The sequence below is a fragment of the Panthera tigris genome, chromosome A1 (genome assembly GCF_018350195.1).
Source record: "Panthera tigris isolate Pti1 chromosome A1, P.tigris_Pti1_mat1.1, whole genome shotgun sequence".
Lineage (NCBI taxonomy): Eukaryota > Metazoa > Chordata > Mammalia > Carnivora > Felidae > Panthera > Panthera tigris.
The window spans coordinates 8,708,026-8,731,040 of NC_056660.1; the positions used below are offsets into that span (position 1 = coordinate 8,708,026).

Here is a 23,015-nt window from a genome sequence, read left to right on the forward strand (position 1 = left end):
ATGCAGAGGACATATCCCACCTGCTCTGACATTCCCCATGGAGTTGGCCTGGCTCCCAGAAGAAGGGAAGGAATATCATCTTCCTTCCTTCACCTCGGCCTGTCAGGCTGTAGGGCTGTCAGTCTCTGAGTCCGCTCCCAGCTGGGTTAGACGGGCTTGTGGGAACCGACCACAGAAACTAATCCCCTGGTATATTTGCTGACACACTTCATATTTACAATACGTTCCCAACTGGGACATGTCTGGTGAAGGAGCTATAGCAGAATCCTGTAGAAGGTGTATTACCCCAGTCAGAGATTTTGATGTGTGTTACCCACGCCGACGGAGGATTCTGATTATAATCATTTTTAAGTAGAACTTGCTGGCAGTTGATTTCAAGGTAAACTCTGAGACCATCTCCTACCGAGCACCTACTGATGCCTGTTGGCCCACCGCACGTGCACTGGGCCAACAGATGCCGTGACCGTCTTCCGGCATTAACCATTCTGCACATCTGTGGAAGGAAAACTATTTTTTTTTCCCCTCTCCACGTATCAGAAAAACAATTCACAATGGTCATTTAATAGTGATAAAACATTTAACCATGGCGGCACACTAGAATAAGCCACTCCTCTCCTTTGAGCACTTAGATTTGCCCCAGTTTTTTGCTATTATTTGCAGTATTATGCAAATTGCTTTTTTCCTCTTGTGTCATTTTCTTGGAAATCTAGTCTCAGAGTGTGGACAGATTTTGGATAGAAATTCACATTTGTTCTAAATTCATCTGTATGTGAAAGATCCTTGATTTTTACTCTATAAATCAAGATACAAGATGATGGTGGCTTTCATCTCAGTGTAGACAAAGAAGAAATTCCATCACTCTTCCTCTCTCCCTTCCTCCCTTCCCATCCCTTTCTATCTCTCTCTCTCTCTCTCTCTCTCTCTCACACACACACACACACACACACACACACACACACACACACACACACCTGAGAAGAGACACATAATACCCAATTATGTACCAGGGTGCAGTTTGGGATAGAGCGTTTTGTGGTCCAGGAGTCAAGTCCTTGGGGAGTGGCTAAAATTGCCATCATCTGTGTTACATCATATGTGGATGTGGAGACAGGGATCTCTGGTCATCCTCTTGAAAGCTTCTCATGCTTGACTCTTACCTTGTGTTTGGAGTTGACTCTTACCTTGTGTTTGGAGTTGGCCTTAATTGGGTCTGTCCTTGGAAAAGCCAGGCTACAATGATTGTGGGATGAAGGGCATTTTAGATCCCCAGGGGACCAGAAACCACCACATCCACGGGGAGGAGGAGTCAAGATGCTAGAAATAGATATAATATTTGATGTTTTAATCACATTTTTAAAAAATTTCCAGAAAATGTAGTTCTGAAAATATGAGCCTCAACTTTTGGATAGAGTGACATTCTCCAAATTTGGAAGTCAGGTATTGAATTATTGAAGGGTCCCGCTTATATTTGTAAATGCTGAAATGGGTTTATACGACGTTCCTCCTCCTAGACGCAGGTTATTTTCTTTTGAGACCTTAGGCTTCGAGTTGTTGACGACCATCAAGTGGATGTTTATGGTTCTCTGTCCAGCAAAGCTGCCTTATTAGGAACACTGAGCCTTAAAAATGTATGAATTTAAAAAAATAATTAATAATTCATAAATAATAATGTATGAATTTAAATCTGAATTAGATGAGCTCCACCAGAGGAAAAAAACATATGCAGTGCATAGCTGTATCTAAATGGAGCCTTCTGGTTCACACTCCCAGGTGCACTGATGCTCTCCCAGCCAGACCCGTCCCAAGCCAGACACACGCATTTTATCTTTCTGCAAACCTCAGACTTGCGATGGGCTTTGCTTTTTTCTCTCTCTCGAACTCTTTAAAAAATACTTAACATGAAATAAAGTCTTAAGACAGCGAGCGGCATTTAACAAGGCAATCATTCTGGCAGAGTTTCTCAGGTATTATACAGAAAGCTAAATTATTAAATCCACATTTTGAGTATTGAAATCAAATATTGTTGAAATCAAATCACATTCAGCTTATTGAAACAAAGCAAAGAAAACCCAAAAACCTGGATATTTTCTATAATATCCAAAAAGAGATACTAAAGAATTGTGAGAACTTTGAGATATATATATATATCTATCTATATATATATGTTTGTGACAGTAAGCACTAAATTGTTATTTATTATGCTCTTAAGTTCCTCACTAGAATAAAATGTTCAATTTCATCTCATTTATAACTAGCAACACACACATACATATACACACCACTGGAAGGGTATTTGTGAGATGATTTTACCTTTCAAGGTTATATATAAAATGGCTTCTAGTTTTATGACCATAAGACCTTATGTTTATATAGTACTTGTACCTACCAAGCTCTGTTATATGATATGTCTTATTTATTTATTCAGATGACTGAATGAAGTAGGTGTTGGTATCTTTATTTTATAGGAAATTGGGGTTCTGAAGGATTAAGGGACTCCCCTAAGTGCATACAGCTGGTTTGGGCAGAGTCAGGTCTTAGGCCCAAACCTGGAATTCTACATACAGTGTGTAAGTTCACCATGGCTTCCCCACCCCCACCACCATTTCTTTTCTTTTCTTTTTTTTTTTCTGGTAATTTCTAATTTGAAAAATCAGATAAAGTAAAATAGCTGCTTCTCCCAATTCCGTACTTTCCCACAAAACCATGATAGACGTTAGTATGAATCTGTCTAAACATGGATGACAGTGTAATTAATTACATAACACAGTGTGATGGTAATTGGCCCTAGGCTATATCCGTTAGGATTGAGTTCGGGACAAATAACAGATTCCGCCCCCGCCCCCCAAATTATAACTTAATCAAAGTAGAGTTTTATTTCTCTCATGTAGAAGAGAGGTGGGCACCCAGGGACAGGTGGGTCAGCTCTCTTTGGGGGAAAGTCCCAGGATTTACACTTCGGTTTATATCTCATTGGCCAGAACGAAGTTCCAAGGCAAACCTTGCCATGACACAGACTGAGAAATGTGCTCTTTATTTTTTCTTGGTGACCTTGCCCAAATATTACTCTATCACTACGAAAGAAGGGGAGAGTGTATATTGGGGGTTGTTAGCCAGCCTGTGCTATGGGGCCCCCATTGCCTCCGTCAAGAAGATGGAGAGAACAGTCCTGTCACAGCAGGCGAGTGAGAACAGAGGAATCTAGCAGAGTATTTGGCAGAATAGTGGGGGCTCAGTGTGTTATAATTACCTTACATGTCAGATTGGATTCTGTCTGCCTTCCTCGCACAGCTTTAAAAAGACCCAAGTCAAAATGCAAAACCAAGAAGATATCTCAGAAAAAATAACTAATCTCGGGATCACAAAAATATAATGCACACTTTCTGATTTATAAAAATATCTCTTCTAAGTACACCAATTAAAAGACAGTTTTGTCAGATTGGATAAAAAGAAAAAAGTAAGGCGCAGATACGTGCGGCTTAAAAGAAACCTTCAAATATAAAGACATAAATGACTTCAAAGAAAAACGGGAGGAGCGCCTGGGTGGCTCAGTCTGTTGAACACCTGCGTCTTGATTTTGGCTCAGGTCATGATCCCAGGGTCGTAGGATCAAGCCCTGTGTCTGGCCCCATGCCAAACATGGGGTCTGCTTAGGATTTTCTCTCTCTCTTTCTCTCTCTCTCTCTCTGCCTCTCTCTCTGTCTTTCCCAAAAATAAATAAATAAACTTTAAAAATGAAAGTAAAAGGATGGGGGAAAGATAGGCTCCGCTAACACCAATGAAGAGAAAATTAGAGTGTTGAAGTATCTATCTTAATATCACACAAAGTAACCTTCAGACCAATAGTATTATCAGGAGATAGTGATAAGGGAGTTAGCTCACCAAGAACACATAATAATAGTAAATATCTATGTACTTAACAATAGAGCTTCAAATAACATGCAACCAACATGGGTAAAACTGAAAGGAGACAGAAACAAATCCACATGTAAGCTTAGAGACTTCCCTCTTCTCTCAGTATCATTAGAACAAGGAGGCAGAAAATCAGTAGGGATACAGAGAACCTGAATAACGCTGTCAACCACCTTGACCTAACTGACCTTAATAGCACATTCCATCTGACAAGCAGAATATACGTTCTTTTCAAATTCACATGGAATACTGAGCAACATAGAACATATTCAAAATGTTAACATAAACAACCTTAACAAGTAGAACCATAAACAAAGCCTTAACAAGTAGAATCGAAACCACACAAAATGTTCTGGACTATAACTGAAGCAGACTGTGAACCAAACACGAAGATATCCAGGAAAACTCCAAACATTTAGAAATTAAACAGCGTACTTCGAAACAACCCACGGGTCAGAGAGAAAGCCACAGAGTAAATTAGAAAATGTGTTGAACCGAATGAAAATAAAAATCCAACATATGAAAATCTTTGGGATGCAAAATTCCCTCTGAACCGCAGGGTTGGGATCTTGTTAAATTTGCTTGACAACTTGGAGGAGACCCGGTGTGTGCTGTCACTGTCCTCAGCTCTCTGGTGGGGAGATGAGTGTATTTGAAAGAAGGTTTGATCTAGTAAATTTAATCTGCTGTCAGAAATTTGAGCATGACCGTCTAGCTTCGCATGTACTACTTTGTCTGCAAGATGGACCCCACTCAGCATGACTGGGTTCTGGAATTACACACCCCTCCTATAGGGAGATGACATTAGTTCTGAGCTGGGAAAAATTCAAACCAGTAATGCCAGCTGCCATGGTTAGATTTTATTCCAGTGAACGTCATTGTAGTTTTCTATCCCAAACAGGTGCCTTACCGATGCACAGTCTGTTTGTGACTCCCTAAAATGTATACTATTTTATGAATAAAGGTAATTTTCTTTCCTGGTATGTGCTAATATTTTTCAATCTGTGGGCGTCATCCTCAGCTAAGCTGAACTGACTGACTCAAATAGATCAGGATACCGTAAACGACCCTGTGGGCAAGCGGCTTCTTGAAATTCAGAATCTGCTGTTGCCATGTGTCTGTAAATGTAAAATGTAAGAGAAAGCTAATATTTAGAAATCTAATATTTAAGGTGGGGTATGGTTTACAAAGCCCTTTCATTTATTATTTAATTTGATCCTGACTAGGAGGTAGTAAGGTAGATAATCCCACCACTGTTTTAACAGTGAGTAAACATTGCCTATACAAAGTAAAAGCAACCCCAATCCCATAACTGTGCAGAATAACAGAGCTGGGTCCTCTTGTCTTATCATGATGATAGCACGCTGGCTTTGTGTTGTAAGATCTCAACTGATATCGAGGGAAGATAATTTAAAAGACAACAACAACAGCAAAAAAAAAACCAAGAGAAAGACATGACCTGCTGTAGCTTTAACCTGAAAATTGCTGAAGAGCATTTTGCAAAATATGTGTTTTAAATGATAGTCACATACAAATTGGGTGAGCATAATCGCTTCCCACTTGTGAATTTCTCATACATGGACTCTCTCTTCTTTTTCTTTGTGTCTTGTACCCTGGCTCAGGGCTTAGCATGGTCAGTGTGGACCATTCACTGCTTCATTTTATGAATTTGACTGTACCCAGGAGAGGTGCCCATTAGCGTGCCAGGAGTAGAAGAGGAATGTGGCGAGGTCTCTGACTTTGGGGAACCCCTGTGCATTGGAAAGACAGACATAAGCAGCTAATTAAAATCCAGTGTAATGAGTAAGGTGCTCGAGGTGTGGGAACTCAGAACAGGGGTTGTAACCCGGGCAGGGATCCAGGAAAGGCTTTTAGGGGTAAAACAGCTGAGCTGTGTTAAAGGAAATGAAGGAGTCAGTGAAGAAGTGATTCTTCCATATACCTAATCAATTACAGGAACAGCATTAATGCACCATTCACTCGGTCTCTCCTTTGGGAAATGGGAAAAATAGTGAAGACAGTTAGGTTTTCCATGTGGCCATCCCCAAGAAAAGGAATGAGTTTGTGTTTATGAAACTCTTGAAGTTATTTGTGTAAAAAGTGTTTGTTTGGGATATAAAACTCAAGTGATTTGCCTTTCACAGATTTTTTTTTTAACGTTTGATTTTTCTTGTCTAGTGCCACGATGAATTCTTCTCCTTTATTCAAATAACCGCAAATGTCACCAGGGCAACCTTCAGGTATTCAAGAGTACTGTCAATCTATTTGCTTTTTTTTTTATTTAAACAAAGTAAGATAGGGGCGCCTGGGTGGCTCAGTCGGTTAAGCGGCCGACTTCGGCTCAGGTCACGATCTCGCGATCCGTGAGTTCAAGCCCCACATCGGGTTCTGTGCTGACAGCTCAGAGCCTGGAGCCTGTTTCACATTCTGTGTCTCCCTCTCTCTCTGACCCTCCCCCTTTCATGCTCTGTCTCTCTCTGTCTCAAAAATAAATAACGTTAAAAATAAAAATTAAAAAAAAATAAAGTAATATATAAATTGCAGTATATTGCATACTTATGATTCAGGTCACTCTTTTTGATCAGAATTGCACTTTTTCAGCCAGGTTTTGGGGAAGTTAATTTTGGTGAAGAAGAGGAAAGCCAGACCAATTCAGCCCTGCAAGCAACCATGTAAGGACTTACTAGGTTTCAGTAATAATGAATCAGATCCTGATCTCAGATCTCCTTAACACAACAGTCTTTAAAAAACAAAACAAAACAAAACAAAACAGGGGTGCCTGGCTGGCTCATTTGGTTGAGTGTCTGACTCTTGATTTCGGCTCAGGTCATGATCCCAGGGTTGTTGGATTAAGCCCCGTGTAGAGCTCCACACTGAGCATAGAGCTTGTTTAAGATTCTCTCTCCCCCCTCCCCCCGCCCTTCTCTCCTACTTGTGCTCTCTCTCTCCCTAAAATAAAATAATAAGTAAGTAAATAAATAACAAAACAAAACAACCAACAACAGCTAGTGATAAGGAATGTGGTCGGAGTTTCGCTAATCAGAATGATGGTTCCAGGCGGAGGGACCCGGCTGGCAGCTGAGTCCGGGCGGTTACCTTGGTGGATCTACTTGGCACAGTTGTTTTGTTTCCTTTGTTAGTACGCCAAGAAGGGCTCTGACTTTCAAGGAAGCGCTTTTAACTAAGTTCACTAGAGCTTGATACGAAAATAAAAATGCCAATTTGTCAGTTGACGATGACAAATCTATCCCCCCACAGGCAGATCTATCTAGAAAGCTAAAATTCTAATCAGAACACTGCATGCTGGACCAAACTCGATGTGCTGTAGATAATAATGGCGTCTTGGCTGAAATAGCCTTGGGCAGTCATCTCCATGACTTGCGCTTTTCTGGGACCTCAGTTCTTAGAACCTCTTCCCGTGGGAGGAGACGGAGCCTCTTAGCATCCCTTGGGTGCTCGTCTGGACTTTTGCCTCCAGCCACAGTACGGTACTGGGCTTCCCACTGTACACAGCTATAGGACAGACAAAATATATGAGGCACCTGTTTCCAAACATTGAGCAATAGACGCTACAGACCTGTGGTCCTTGGGAAAAGGGAAGCATACTAAGTGGACCCCACATTAGCCCCAGCTTTCTGCCTGGGGCCACTTCCCAGACCACGGCACAGAGAGGTGCTCCAGGTCGCGGCCACCATCTTGCTAAGCTGAACGAGCAGATGCCAAAATTGAAGGGGTTGGAAATTGTGGGGCTGAGCCTGGCGAGGAGTCAGCTGAGCCTGGTGAGAAGTAAGCTGAGTGGAGGAGGGCCCCAGGAATTTGTGCCGGATTTCCCTTGTGTTTTTAGATGAAGGGTGGGCTGTGTGCACAGGGAAGTCTGGCAGAGGACGGCTACTACAGGGCTGGGAGCTGAATGGGGGTACCAGAGGCTGCGGGGTGCTGGGAGACATTGGAGCTCCAGCCCAGAGAGGGTGGGGAGATCTCTTGAGCAATCCGTTGATCCCTGAGAACAGCCAGGCGTTAGGAGTAAGGGCCATGACCTAGTTGGAGTAAGGGTCTCTCTAGGACCAAAGACAGACTGAAATTGACCCACACTAACAAGAGTGAAACCGAGCCTGACAGAATCAATGGAGTCTGGTAGTTTACCTGCCGGCAAACAAAGCTCAACATCATCAAGGAAGCTCCTTAGAACATATTATCCATTATGTTGAACATATATATATTTTTAAATTAGACATACAAAGAAGCAGGACCCATAATCAAGGAAAATACTAGTCAATAGAAATGGGCATTGAAATAACTCAGGTGTTAGAATTAGCAGATCTAGCAGATAAGAAATTTTAAAAACTATTATAAACGTATTCAAGCATTTCTAGAAAAAGAAGAACGTAATAAGTAAACTGGTAGGGAAACACAACAGAGAAATGAAAATGATAAAAAAGAACCAAACGGAGGGGCGCCTGGGTGACTCAGTCAGTTAAGCATCCGACTTTGGCTCAGGTCATGATCTTATGGTCCATGAGTTTGAGCCCCACGTCAGGCTCTGTGCTGACAGCTCAGAGCTTGGAGCCTGCTCCAGATTCTGTCTCCCTCTCTCTCTGCCCCTCCCCTGCCCATGCTCTGTCTCTCAAAAATAAATGAACATTAAAAAAAAAAAAAAAAAAAAGAACCAAATGGAAACATTAGAACCCAAAAGTATAAGCTCTGAAATGAAAAAGTCACTGGATAGGCCTCACAGCACATTGGAGACTGCAGGAAAAAGGGTCAGTAAATTGAAGAGAATCAGGAGATATTATCAAGAGAATCAGGAGATATTATCGAGTCAGAAGAACAGAGAGAAAGATTGAAACTAAGAACAGAATGTGCATGACAAGTGGGTAACAGGTGTGTAGTTGGATTGGCAAAAGGGAATAGAGAAAGAGAGAAATTGGGAAGAAAAAATACTTGAAGAAATGGTGGGCGTAGACATCCTAAATTTGATTTTAAAGAGCAACCCACAGGGCGCCTGGGTGGCTCAGTCAGTTAAGTGTCCGACTTCGGCTCAGGTCATGATCTTGTGGTCTGTGGGTTCGAGCCTTGTGTCGGGCTCTGTGCTGACAACTCAGAGCCTGATGCCTGCTTTGGATTCTGTGTCTCCCTCTCTCTCTGACCCTCCCCCGCTCATGCTCTGTCTCTCTCTCTGTCAAAAATAAATAAACATTTATATATATATATATATATATATATATATATATATATATATATTTTATATTATATATAAACCCACGGACCCAAGAAGCTCACTGAACCCCAGACGGGATCAATACAAATAAATCACACCTAAGCACATACTAGTCATCTACTGAACACCAGGGATAAAAAGAAAATGTTGAAGGCAATCAGATAAAGGCACACGTTACATACAGGGGAACGAGGTTACGAACAACAGGTAACCTCATCAGAAACACACAGAGGCCAGAAGGCACTGGACTGACATTTATAAAGCGCCAGAAAAAGGCGGGGGGGGGGAGGGGCAGAAACCCATTCAACCCAGAATTTTATATCCAGAGAAATCGTCCTTTAAAAATCATAGAAATTTGGATGTACACGCCTGAAGTCAGGCTATCAAGAGGGTAAATATGTGGAGAAACGTAGAAGACCGTTCATTTCGTTGTTTTTAAACTTTTTATTTTCAAATGTTCAGTTTGATGACGTCTTGCTATGAATACGTTCACAGACTCAAAACGAGATCTAGGACATTTACCCTCCTTCCAGAAAGTTTCTCCATGGCTCTTGCCACTCAGTCCACCCCTCCCCTCTACAGCAACCACTCAGTCATTTCTGTCGGCATAGATTAGTGTCGTTTGCTCTGGGATTTCACACAAATGAGACGAGACATTTTATACCCTACCGTGTATCCGGGGGCTTTTGCTCCACACGAGAGATGCACCCACATGGCTGAGTGAATCGGTAGTGTGTTCCTTTCTGTTGTTTGCCGTGTTTCATTTGCAGGAGCACGCCACAACGAATCTGCCCTTTTGTCTGCTGAAGGACATTTGGGTTGACTTTCGCTCTTACAAATAAGGCTGTTAGGAAGATCCCGGCACGATCTTTTGTTGTCGTTTTCTCAGATAAGTTCCTACGTTCTAAATTACTGGGTTATAGGACAGATGTGCGTGTAACTTTAGGAGAAAGTGCCAAGCAGTTCTCCAGATGCTTGTGCCATTTTGCGCTACACTCAGCAGTGTGTGAGTTCCAATTCCCCTGCCACCTGCCAACATTTGATCTTCTTACTAATTCTGAGTGATCCTGTTGTTGGTTGAGTCATTGCAATAGATGGGAAGACTCTCTCATCATGGTCGTAATTTCCATTTCCCCATCACCAATGATGTTGAGCACTTTTTGTGCGCTAATCGGCTATTGGGATATCTTTCCTGGGGTGCTGGTTGCCCATTTTGTAGCGAGTTGTCTTCTTACCGAATGGCAGCCACCCCCTTGACCGGGGCACACGGGCCCTCTCAAGGTTACCACGGCCCTCCTGGCCCACCCCTCATTTGTGTTTGTGATCTGTCTTCTAAATTGCAACCCTTCCAGGTTGACTCAGGATGGTCTACCGTCATGAATAGGAAAAACAGAACACAAATCTATTGCTAAGATATAAAGCATTTTAAAGTGCTGTCTTCTTCTGCAGTTGTTCCCAGCAGGGGTGAGTTCGCAAAGGGCTTCCCCTGTCACGTGGATGCGGTGTCATGGCAGAAACGGCAGCGAGAGGGACCAGAAGGTGCTAGATGGATACACACAGTGCCTGGGAAAGGCTAAAAGTGTGGGACTCCTTCCTGACATGTATTCAACATTTGTAGAGTCAGATCAGGGGATAAACTGATTTTTTCTTAATAAAAACTGTTCACCAGAACATCCATCGTACGTAATGTAATTCCACTGCCTTTTCTTCAAGTCAACGATCTGAACAAAAATTGAGAACGGTGTTTCCTGCTTGGCTGTAACATTATTCTCTTCTGTGATGTTCTAACTCAGATTGCTTCTTAGGGGCCATTTTAAAGCACTTTAGGGGCCCCGGGGTGGCTCAATTGGTTAAGCGTCAGACTCGGTTTCTGCTCAGGTCAGGATCTCATAGTTTTGTGAGCTCAAGCCCCACATCAGGCTCTGTGCTAACAGTGCAGAGCCTGCTTGGGATTCTCTCTCTCTCCCTCGCTCTCTGCCCCTCCCCTACTCACACCGTCTCTCTCTCTCTCTCTCTCAAATCAACTTAAAAAATTTTTTTTTGTGAAGCACTTTATTTTTTTTTATGTTCTGTCTTTTTATTTTGTTTATTTTTTTAAAATAGAATTTATTGTCAAATTGGCTAACATACAGTGTGTAAAGTGTGCTCTTGGTTTTTGGGGTAGATTCCCACGGTTTGTTGCTTACACACAACACCCAGTGCTCATCCCAACAGGTGCCCTCCTCCATGCCCATCACCCACTTTCCCCTCTCCCCCACCCCCATCAACCCTCAGTTTGTTCTCTGTGTTTGAGAGTCTCTTGTGGTTGGCCTCCCTCCCTCTCTGTTTGAAACTATTTTTTCCCCTTCCCTTCCCCCATGGTCTTCTGCTAAGTTTCTCAAGATCCACATATGAGTGAAAACATATGATATCTGTCCTTCTCTGACTGACTTATTTCACTCAGCATAATGCCTTCCAGTTCCATCCACGTTGCTGCAAATGGCAAGATTTCATTCTTTCTCATTGCCAAGTAGTATTTCATTGTATATATAAACCACATCTTCTTTATCCATTCGTCAGTTGATGGACATTTAGGCTCCTTCCACAATTTGGCTATTGTTGAAAGCGCTGCTATAAACATTGGGGTACAAGTGCCCCTCTGCGTCAGCACTCCTGTATCCTTTGGATAAATTCCTAGTAATGCTATTGCTGGGTTGTAGGGTCATTCCATTTTTAAGTTTTTGAGGAACCTCTACACTGTTTTCCGGAGTGGCTGCACCAGTTTGCATTCCCACCAACAGTAAAGCACTTTACTTTAGATAATAAATCATTTAATCTCAGTAAGCAGCCTCACAGTGTACACACACACACACACACACACACACACACAGAGCCCACACATATCCAGACATAAAGTGCACATCAAAATACATTCAGCAGAGCCCTGTTGGAATGACAATGGTTTTCCCTTCGTTCCCTTCACTGTTCATTTTGGGGAGAGCAGGATGATTGCATTTGGCCATGTTTGCAAGGAGTTAGATCCCTGAGTTCACCTGACTGCCAGTCAGGGCACAGCCAGCAGGCAGAAACCACTCCAGTTATTTTACCAGTGAGAATTTAACATAAAGGATTGTTAGGTAGGCAACCAAAAAGATAAAACAAGAACTCTGAGGTGTCATGGAGGTAGCAGCTGTAGGAAAAGCTGCGGGCATTCGGGTTAAAATGATGAAAACTTAGAAGCTTGGATAAGGCACTTCACGGAGCTGAGTCTCAGACCTCTGATGGGGGCCACTGGTCTCTGAGTTGGAGGAGGAGCTCCTGGGCTGAGATCCAGACCAAAGAGAGAGCGCCGGATATCTGGGAGGAGCTGAGAAGAGGTTTCCATGCATAGGGAACTGCCAGTGCAAAGGCCCTGAGGTGGGAATGTGCCTGGGCCAACAGTCCTCAATCTTAGGCATTGGAACCACTGAGAAGGCTTGGGAAAGATTGTAGGGCCCCGCCCCCAGCGTTTCTGAGTCACAGGCAGGGGGTGGGGCCCGATAATTTGCATTTCAACAAGTGTTCAGGTGCTGCTGACTGCTGGTTTGGGGATCACTCTTTGAGAACCACAGTCCTAAAAGTGTTCAAGGAATAGCAAAGAGGCAAGTATAGCTGGAACAGAGTCAACAAGGGAGAGAAGAGTGAGAGCCGAAGTCAGGAGGCTGTGGGGCCCAGATGCTGCCAGACCTGGTGAGCCGGCATGGGGGCCCCGCCTGTACCCTGAGCGAGATGAGGGCTTCATGCAGAGGAGCGAGTCCTGAGGTACAGTCTTTGAGGATTCCCTCTGGCTGCCGCCGTGAGACAAAATGGTTCAGGGACAGGCACTGGTGCGGCAAGAACAGTGCAGGGATTTTCCAGTTACCTGGATGACGGGGACTGCAGCCAAGTCAGCAGCAGGGAGGAGGACAGAAGTAGCCAAATTCCCAGACATATGCGGGAGGGAGAGCCCACGTTGCCTGATTGCGGTGATTGGAAAAGCAAACGGGAGAAAAGGGATTGGAGGCAGGGACGGGATCGTTGTGTTTCCTCTGTTCTGTGGCGAGCTGGACTCTGAAGAGTAAGAAACGGAGGGTAGGGAGCCAGAGGACAGCATAGAAAGGACGATTGTGCGTTTGTTCTGTTTGTTAAAGGTAAGAGACAGACATTTGTAGAGGCTGTGTGTGTGGAGCCAGAGAGGGGAAACCCTAGGGAGAGAGACAATAGCAGAAACAAGGTCAGGAGAAGCCAAGAGTGTGTGGCAGTCCCAGTGATGCCCCCAGAGATGTCCCCGTCCTAAAGCCCAGAGCCTGTATGTCCCTCAAGTGGTAAAGGGACTTTGCAAGTGTGATTAAGGAACCTGAGTTGGGGGGGGGGGGCGCGTTGTCCTTTGGGGCCCCAATGTGATCATGAGGGTCCTTAGAAGAGGGAGGTAGAAAAGATGTGACATGAGAGCAGGGGTCAGAGAGAGATTTGAAGATACTGTGCCATTGGCTTTGAAGATGGAAGAAGGGGCCACTAGTCAAGGAACGCAGGCAGCCTCTAGAAGCTGGGAAAGACAGGGACACAGACTGTCCCCTGGAGTCTCCATAAAGGAACACAGACCTACCGACACCCTTGTTTTTAGCCCCGTCAGACCCATTTTTGATTCACGGAACAGTAAGATAATAAATTTGAGTTGTTTCAAGCCATTCATTTTGTAGTGATTTCCTACAGCAGCTACAGGAAATTAACGCAGGGGGTATAGACAGGAGAGTGAGGGAACTAGTCATCAAGGAGTATTACCTCCGAAAAGACATAGCTTCCAAAGTAAAGGTTTGTCTTTTAAGTTTCGGAATAAGAAACAGTAGGGCTCCGTGCCCATTGACTTCCGTTTCCTCAGCAAAGTAGAAGTCAAGGCCGTACGCCCAGTTAGGGCCTTTTATGGATGAGGCAGCGGAAGGAAGCACAGAGTTAGGTAACTTGCCCTACTTCACACAGCCCCAAATAGCAGAGGCTGGATTCGAACCCAGGCAGTGTGACCCCAGAGCCCGCCTTCTTGACTACCTCCCCACGTAGCCTCTTCTGAGCAAAGAACTGAGAGCGTTGGAAGGGGACAGTGTTGGCCAGTGACAAAGGTACGTCGGAGCCATTTCTGGGACTCCAGACCCCAGTGAAGGGCACAGCAGTGACCACCGTGGCGGAGTGCCGGTGGAGGCTGGGGCTGCTGGGTCTGGGAGAGACCCGAAGGTCATGGCATCGGACGGGCCATTCATGGGTATGTCACAGGTAAATGGCGAGAGGCTGGAACAGGTGTTGAGAGGAGGCCACGAGCGGGTGCCGGGCTCCATACTGCCCGGGGTGCATGACGGGGAGGAGGGGGCGGGTGTCACTCTATGATTCCAACTCCAAGGTGAGGAGGATGGGAAGCCACAGGCAGGAACTCTGAAGGAAAGTCAGCGTCAGACCCAGACTAGCCAGGAGGGCACCGCCTCAGAGCTAAGTTTGAACACACAGGTTCAGAGTCAGCATTGGTTGCTCGGGCCAGGTAAGAGAGAACAGGTAGGTGTGAATTCACACAGGCGGACGGCTCAGGATGGCAGCAAGGGGCAGGTCCCACAGCCAGAGGTAGATTCCAGGCAGGTGGTAAAGGCTGTGGGTCTTCTGTGCACCAGCGGAGGCAGGGCTCTGTGGACCTGAGTGTTGAGCACCGGGTCCGGGGCCTCGCTACCCAAAGGGTGGTCCCTAGACCAGCAGCATCCTAGACCACCTGGTGTGGCTTGGTTGAAATGCAAACTCTCAAGCTCCACCCCGACCTTGAATCAGCGTATGCATTTTGACAGATCCTCAGGTGATTTGTATTAACGTTGAATACAGAAGCACCATCTGCTTACGGTGCTCAGACCAGCAGGGTCTCCATCACCGGGGAACCGTGATAGCAATGCAGATTCTCAGACCCCACCCCAGCCCCACTGAATCCCAAGCCCTGCCTGCGATGGTGACGACGATCTCGCTGGCACGATCACGAGGTAGCATGGCCTCGACGTTGCCACCAACTTGGACCCACCCGGTTCGGAGAGACTTGGTGAAGATCGGTAACCCTTCCCGTGTAGAGTACTCAGCGCCTCAGCCCAGGAAGAGTGCCCAGTCCCTGTGAGCTGTGACGCCACCGACAGCGACTGTCTCAGGCCCCCTCTTTTCAGGTGTGCTTTTCCTTCCTTTCTGCCCGAGACCTTTTTCTGAAAAACTGGAAGAGAAAGAAATCGTTGCATCTTCTGGTACCTAGTGTGATAAGAGCCCCCTCTTGCTTTCCATGTGATTATATTTTTTAAATGTTTTTGAGAGAGGGAGAGAGAGTGCGAGCATGGGAGGGGGGCAGAGAGAGATGGAGGACAGAGGATCTGAAGGGGGGTCTGTCTTTGCTGTCAGCACAGAACCCGATGTGGGGCTTGAACTCAAACTGTAAGATCATGACCTGAGCCAAAGTCGGACGCTTAACCGACTGAGCCACCCAGGTGCCCCTGTGTGATTATATTTTTTAAAAAAGACATGTAATATTTTAACCAGCCAGTAACAAAAGGGGAAACTTGTCTTCTTGGGAGTTCTAATGAAGATCACTTTCACGCTGGCCTTTGCATGATAGGACCGCCTTTGTCCACCCTTGTCCATTACATAAGGTGGACATGACCATCTAGGACTTTGGCTTGGACCTAAGCAGTCACTTCCCAGCCTCTTGTGAGACACAGGACAGTGGCCCCAGGTCCTTATCTGACAACTGTGTCTTCAGACAATATGTGCTTATGGACGTGCAGCAAACCAAAACAGTAATAAACTCCAAGAAAATACTATGTAGCTAGGTTACCTTCCACAGCCTCATTGAGTACCCAAGTCTTAGCTTCCATGGCCAAATTGCGTCCACTCCATTTAGATACGTGCATTTTTTATGCTTTGTCCGAGCCTAACATTCATGAAGGGTGGAAAATACTCCCATTTGTAATATTGCGATGATTCTGCGACCCCCCCCTCGAAAACAATAAATGGCTAGTGTTTATCCAGTGATTGATAGAGACCAGGCACGATGCTAGGCACCTACTCAGAATTCGCCCACCGCAACCTCACACTAACCCTAAGACGTCATCTCTGTGTGATCCCCATTTTACAGATGAGGAAACTGAGGCTTAATGGGGTTCGTCTCCTGCACGTGAGCATCAACCAAGAAGCTCAACCCCAAGTCTGGTGGACACTACGGTGCATGTTCTTGCCACCGCACTTGGAGGAGGTCTTTAACTCAGCGCTGTGTAAAGACAATAATGGGATTAACCAAGAATGACTGAGTCTCTTCTGTGAAAAAACTGAAGAGCTTCCTTAACTACAGATATCTTATAACCTGTCTTAAGAGCTACAAGGTGGAATGTAATATGAATCACCAGATGCCCCCTACTGAAAACACCTGTAGTCTTATTGACCCCCCCCCCCCAATCCAGCTGGGATCCTGCTGACCCAGTGCTCAGCCCCACACTGTCCATCCCTGTACCAGTGTGTGCCAGGTCTCCTGTCTCTTCCAGGGTCCCTTCAGTGCTGTCTCTGAGTTTGAATTTGCTCTAAGTCACTTTAAGAACCACCTACAGCTAGCAGATGAATCCCACTGAGGCCTGTCGTGTATCGTCAGCACTGCGCAGGCTGCTACAACCCGACTCGCTCCTTATTTATTGCCAGAGGTAGTAACCCCTTCGAATCGCCCTCATCAAGGAGTCTTCTGTCTTTCTCTAATAGGAGGGACTGTGCCCATGCACAAGGGTCCTCCACAGTCTCCGAGCAGCAGAGGGAAGCAGGGCAAGAAGTCAAGGTAAAAGTACCCCCCTTCACATCACATTGTCCAGCAACACCGCTGTCTTGGTATTTTCTGCATTATACTATGAAATGTCACCTGAGGGGCAGGTGTCTCTGTTTGTACATTTCATACCTGCAAACAGGTCGGCTACCCTTAAACCTGTAACCTTCTCACGGTTCTGTTTGGCTCTTTTTTGGGATTGCACACCCAGCCCCTATTTCCTGCCCCGAGAAGGGGTCAGTGTGATTCATCATCTGGTCGCAGATTTGATTTTCTCTAACTTGCTGTCTTTCCATCCTCATACTCAGAAGCTCATCAGTCGCTCCTCCTTTTACCTGACCAGCTCGTGAAGCCAGATCCACCCCACCCTCCATGCTGATCCCCCAGCCCACCTCCCATCCTCCAGCCCCGGTGCAGGTGTATTGGTTTAGCCTGGCTGCTTTCGCACCACACAGCCTCACTGAAGGCTAACTGTGAGCAAAGGATGTGCTTGTAGGCCTTCAGCCCTGAGAATTTTGATCTTATTAGTAGTCTTGAAGCCAGTTCCTCACCCACCTAGCGGTTGTGTGCTCAGAGAGAGGAGAGCCACTGAGGGTGACATCTCGCCTCCCCCGTGCTGTCAGGTGCCCCATGGATTTCAGACTCCGTACAGGAAGCTCCTGGGATCTCGTTAACATGCAGTTTCTGATTCAGTCGGTCTGAGCTGGGCCTGGGCTCCTGCATTTCTAACAAGCCCCGAGTGTACGGACCACACCGTGAGCAGGAAGGCCTCCGCACACAGCCAGTGAGGGCTGGCCTCAAGCCAGCCAGACACCGTGCTGGTGCTTCATACACGTAAACACATATTTAATCCTGGCTCTACTCTGTGAGGTAGAGTTGTCTTTATTTTTCAGTCGAAGGTCACTTCTCCGAATGTTCTCTCAGTTTGGGTGACTGTATAAATAAATTACGATAGTCTGCATGTGGGCAGGAAGCCACCACCATGGAAGTAATGATTCCCCCGGAAGCGGTGAGGTGGCTGTTCTATTGGAGACACGGCCCAGGGGACACTGCTACTAATTCAATAGGGTTCGCTCCTGCATTGGGGCACAACTGTTCCTTGGAATTGTTCCTTGGAATTGATTGGATGGGTGTGGTAGTAATGGAGAGAGGCTGAGAGGAGTTGATAGGGAAACGCACAACTTTGAAAACATCAGCTCCTAAAGATCTAAAACATGAATCCTCCTTTCCCGTGAAAAATTAAAAGCAGTAAATCCTTGCACAGGAAATGAAGGTAATCATAGGTCTGGGAAAGCCTCAGAGAGCTATCTCCCGAATCCTGTGGAGAACACAGAATACACAAGGCATGCCTGCATGTGACAACCTGAAGGAAGGAAGGAATATATTTAAACCTCCTACCACCGAATGCATTAAAATGTATTATCTAGCAGTCGGTTGGTCTCCATACCCACCTAGGATCAAATAAGGGGGACCGGGCCACCCACACTCTGGGACAGAGGATTGAAGCTAACACCATGCTGTGGAATAGGGCCACTCCGTGCGGTGGAGCTTCCTAAATGATGGGGTCCTGGGAATTCGTTTTCTAGAACTCTCCGTAAGGCAAATTCTCCACCATGAATGGCAGCCCAGAACTTCAGCTTATGCTCTATTGAAACGTTTTTCGGGATGTTATTAAAGTCCCTTAAGCTCCTTCTAAAAGGGATGTTCAACACAGAGAGGATATTGCTTGTACCAATTAGGTAACAGGTGCTAAGTTCAGATAAAATTAAAGCGTGATCTTCTCAATGCCATTGTGCAAGGAGAAAAAAAAAATTAAAAGCAATCAGTACTCACTGCAACCCCCACGAAGCCATGCTCTCTGTGCTGTCCGAAGCCTGGGCCTTCAGGATGGTCCCAATGGAATCTGAGATGAGCATGTGCCGTGGAGATGCATTTTAAGCTCCGCAAGCCCAAATTAACCCGGAGGAAAGGAAGCACGACTGTGCAAAACCATTTCCCCATCAAGCCGTTTCCTCAATCTGGGCAGTGATGTTATTAGTTCTCGTGTGGACCACATCGTTTTGCTTTGCAAACCTTATGATTCTAAGCATCCTCTTAATTCCATTTCATCTCTCGCCTCCATAAATCATCCTTGTGTTTTTCTCCTCTCACACCCAGCTTCCTTACAAGCATTGCACATTATATTCACATGCAGGATCAGTCATTATCCATTGGTTGAAATGCTTGTCCTTTGTCTTAAAGAACCCATAAAAATGGTACCAAGTATTTATTACCGTGAAGGAACCTCACGGGTTAGGATTTTTATGGGTTTTTTTCCTTATATTTTTTTTTGCTTCCCTTCCAAAATGTAAGGCAGAATGGCAGCCCTATTATTATGGGAAAGAACACTACCAAGATTCACATGGACTGAATCCTGGCTGTCCCTCTCTGCCTGTGTCCACTCAGACAAGTGACTTCACCCCCCGAGCCTCTGTCTCCTCTTCTATAAAATCAGAGCAAAAATGCCCATTTTGCCCCACTTGGAAATGTGCTGGGCAGATTAAACAAGGTAGTATTGTGTGTTAGAGAACTTTATCGTGAAAGCACATACCAATGCCAAGCACTGATTTCACTATGCATGTCTCAGGTCATGGGGATGACCGATGGTGCACATTTTCTCCGCAGACGAAACTGACCTCTTTAGGGGACCATTTGGGGTGGGAGGGGGATTGTAATTACACAAATGATATACGCTTCCCTGTCTTCTTCAAGGGAAGATTCTTCTTGACGACCTGTGCCGCCATTACAACATCCATAGCATTCTAGAAGGCTAGGACACGAAGGGGACGTAGCGCTCAAAGTGCCTGTAGTAATCAGTCTGTTAGGCTGCTGTAGGAAAACGCCACGGACGTGGGGGCTTAGACAACAGAAGCTTATTTTCTCACACTTCCGGAGGCCGGAAGTCAAGGGCAGAGTGCCTCGGGGTTGCCTTCTGCTGAGGCCTCTCTCCTTGGCTTGAAGGTAGACAGACATCTTGTCCCCGTGTCCTCTCTGAGCATGTATCCCTAATGTCTCTTCCTCTTAGTAAACAGGTTTTTTTAAGTTTTTATTTATTATTTTGAGAGAGAATGAGAGAGCAAATGTGAGCAGGGGAGAGGCAGAGGGAGGGGGAGAGAGAGAATCCCAAGCAGGCTCCACGCTGTCAGCACAGAGCCTGCTGCGGGGCTTGATCCCACGAACCGTGAGATCGTGACCTGAGCGGAAACCAAGAGTCAGACACTTGACTGACTGAGCCACCCAGGCGCCCCTCTCTTCCTCTTCTTGTAAGGACAGCAGTCCCACTGGATTAAGGCCCACCCTAATGGCCCTGGTTTAACTCAGTCACCTCTTCAAGGCCCCTTTCTCCCAAAACAGTTACATCCTGAGGTACTGGGGGTTAAGATTTCAACATACTATTTTGGGGTCAGGACCCAATTCAGCCCAGAACAGGGCCCATTTCTCCTCATTTTACAGATGAGACTGTTGAGGCCCAGAGAGGTTGAGTGAGATGCTAAAACTCCCACAGCCCGTGTCAACGGGCTGGAGCAGAGGCCTGCCTGGAGACCAGTGTTCCTCCCCCCTCCGCCTCACCTCGAGGGCTCCTTGCTACCTGTGTCCTCTCTCCTTCCCCCTGGACTTTCATATCTCCCCCCACCTCCTGCAGCCCCCACCATTCTCTTCTTCTGTCATGTAGAAACTGTACTATTCAGGAATCAGGGTGTGGAAAGAGTTATTTAACATCGGCCTGGGCGAAAGCATCTTTAGCACATAATGACCTCTGTTGGTCAACCTCTTTTGAAGTCTCCTATATATGGTCATCCAGTCTGGGGGGCTGTGTTCCCAAAATTTGACGAACAGCTAAGTAAAATGTTCGTGCACTTTAAAACACTCCTAGACAAGAAATCTTTCTGGATCTGTCACGTAGCAGTCAAAACTCCTAGCATCTGGAAAATCTTTACCTTACCGCAGCCAGACCTTGTGCATTCTTCCAGAAACCATTTACACACCCGCAGGGAGAAAAACACATCTGTCAAACTGCCCCTGCTTTGCTGGGAGAGACTTAATAACTAGAGTCTATCCTAAGGTCTCAGGCTTCTAACACCTCAACACTTTAATAAAATAGATCACGGCATAGGAACCAATGCCATACAGAGGACCATCATCAATCACTAAGTGGGTTTGTCAAAATTCAGGAGTCCCGAGTTTTGTGTTTTTCAACAACATCCGGGAAAGCCCTTCCTGAGTACCATGGACCAGAGGAGAATCCCCCCCATAGCATCTGTGAACTGTGGACCCTCATATGTGTATAAATTCACGTGTGAGTTCAGTAGAGGTTTGTTCGGTGCCTAATGCGTAGCATTTCTCCCCAGTGGAACTCCTAACTCTATGTTCCCGTTTCCTTAAATGGCAGACCCCCCCCACCCCCCACCGTTGCTCAGACCAGTATCCTGAGTCATGCTTCCTGACTTCCTTCCTCTCCCTCCTCCAATCCACGAGCGCGTCAAGGTGGCTTTGCTTCCCAAATACAGCTCACATCCATCGTTCCTCAGCCTATTATAGCCTTAGTCCCAGGCACCATGAGGTTTGCCTGGGCTCCAAATACATCCTCCTCACTGCTGTTCTTGTCCCGCCTCTTGCTTCCTACAGTCTGTCGTCCATGCAGCCGCCAGAGGGATCTTGCAAAAGCTTACTTCGCTCTTGTTATCCCCTGTTTGGTACTATCTGGACATCCCCCTGTACCAGAGTAGAACCCTAACTCCTCCCCCGGGACCGTGGGCCCTAAGTGAGCTGACCCCGTCTGTCTCTTGAACTTCACCTTCCCCCATGCTCTCCGTCACAGACACTCGAACCCTGTGGCAGTCTTTCTGTTCCTTCTGTGCTCCGAAAGGGTCCAGGCTCAGGACCTTTGCACTGGCGGTGCCTTCTGCATGAGACTCCCTCCCTCCGGCTCTCTATGCACTGCCTCTTTCTCATCATTCACTGCTGTTCGGGTGCTGTCTTCCTAAAGGGACCTCCCTTGTCCATCGCAGCTCAAACTAACCTGCCCTTTCCCTGGTCCTTTGCCAGCATGGCCCTTCTTCCACTTCTCTGCAGCTATTGGAAGAAAGCTTTAGCTCTCTAAAGTTCTATGTAAAAGTCTTGCTCATTTGTTTGCCCCCCATGACAGTGTGTCTTGTCCACAGTGTGCCTACTTCTGGGTGTGGCAAACGGCGGGTGCTCGATAAGTTCCGTTACTGCCTCTTGACTGTGGGTCTGCCTGTGGACAGGATTCTGTCCCACGGGTGAGGGACACAGACAGGTCAAGAGATGTACTGCAATTCAAAACAGTGAGTGCTTGAAGGGTGCAATGCCAGGGGCTTGCCTTACAGCCCAGATCTTACAACCCTGGCCCCCCGGGGAGGCCCCCTCCAGAGGGACAGTGGGAATGGGGAGGCACCGGCCAGGGCTCCAGCGCCTGCTCTGTGTGGCCTGGCCCACTCACACGGTGGCCTTGGATCCGGTCCTTGACCTTTCTCAGCCCCCGCCTGGTCCCTTGCGAATGGAGATCAGGCTCCTACCAGAACCTACCCAGGTGGGGCAGGTGCATCAGGTGCTTGGCACCTAGGAGGCACTCCGTAACTGCACAAATGCCCATTTTGTCCCCAGGCCCTGGAGATGCTGCCGGACCTGCAGAGATGACAGGGGACCCAGGACTCTCTCCCTTGTCTCCTCTCTCATTTCTACTCAGTACCTGAACCCTTCACGTTCCGTTTCCAGTCCCGCCTTTTCTTTCTCCATGACATTTTCATCAAAAGGAAGATCTTAGAGAGAAACCGAGGGCAGGGCTGTGGAGGACAGTGTGGCCAAATCCGAGGCACCATGTTTGTGGACGGACCCTGTTTGCCTCCTGCTTGTCACGGTGATCTGACAAGTGTGGACAAAGGCAGTTGCCACCGAAGGGCATTTTTCAGGCATTATAGCTCCCCCTGGCGGGCACTGGTTTGTTACAGAATCACTGCCATTAAAAACCAACAACAACAAAAACCAAAAACTTCCTAGCCTAACGATGCTCATAAACTTTAACCC

At 46.3% G+C, this 23,015-nt stretch overlaps 1 protein-coding gene across 10 annotated transcripts in view; it reads left to right on the top strand.

The window, feature by feature from the left end:
- Positions 1-23,015, top strand: part of MTUS2 (microtubule associated scaffold protein 2) — a 566,317-nt gene that overhangs the window by 512,705 nt on the left and 30,597 nt on the right. The window contains exon 11 of one of the 10 annotated variants that reach the window (XM_042990902.1): positions 10,577-10,790. The exons of the other annotated variants lie outside the window; for them this stretch is intronic. Within the exon in view, the coding sequence (XP_042846836.1) occupies positions 10,577-10,704 (128 nt within the window). The 3' untranslated portion in view covers positions 10,705-10,790. Of the gene's footprint in view, positions 1-10,576; positions 10,791-23,015 lie in introns of those variants that run through there. 10 annotated transcript variants of the gene reach the window in all.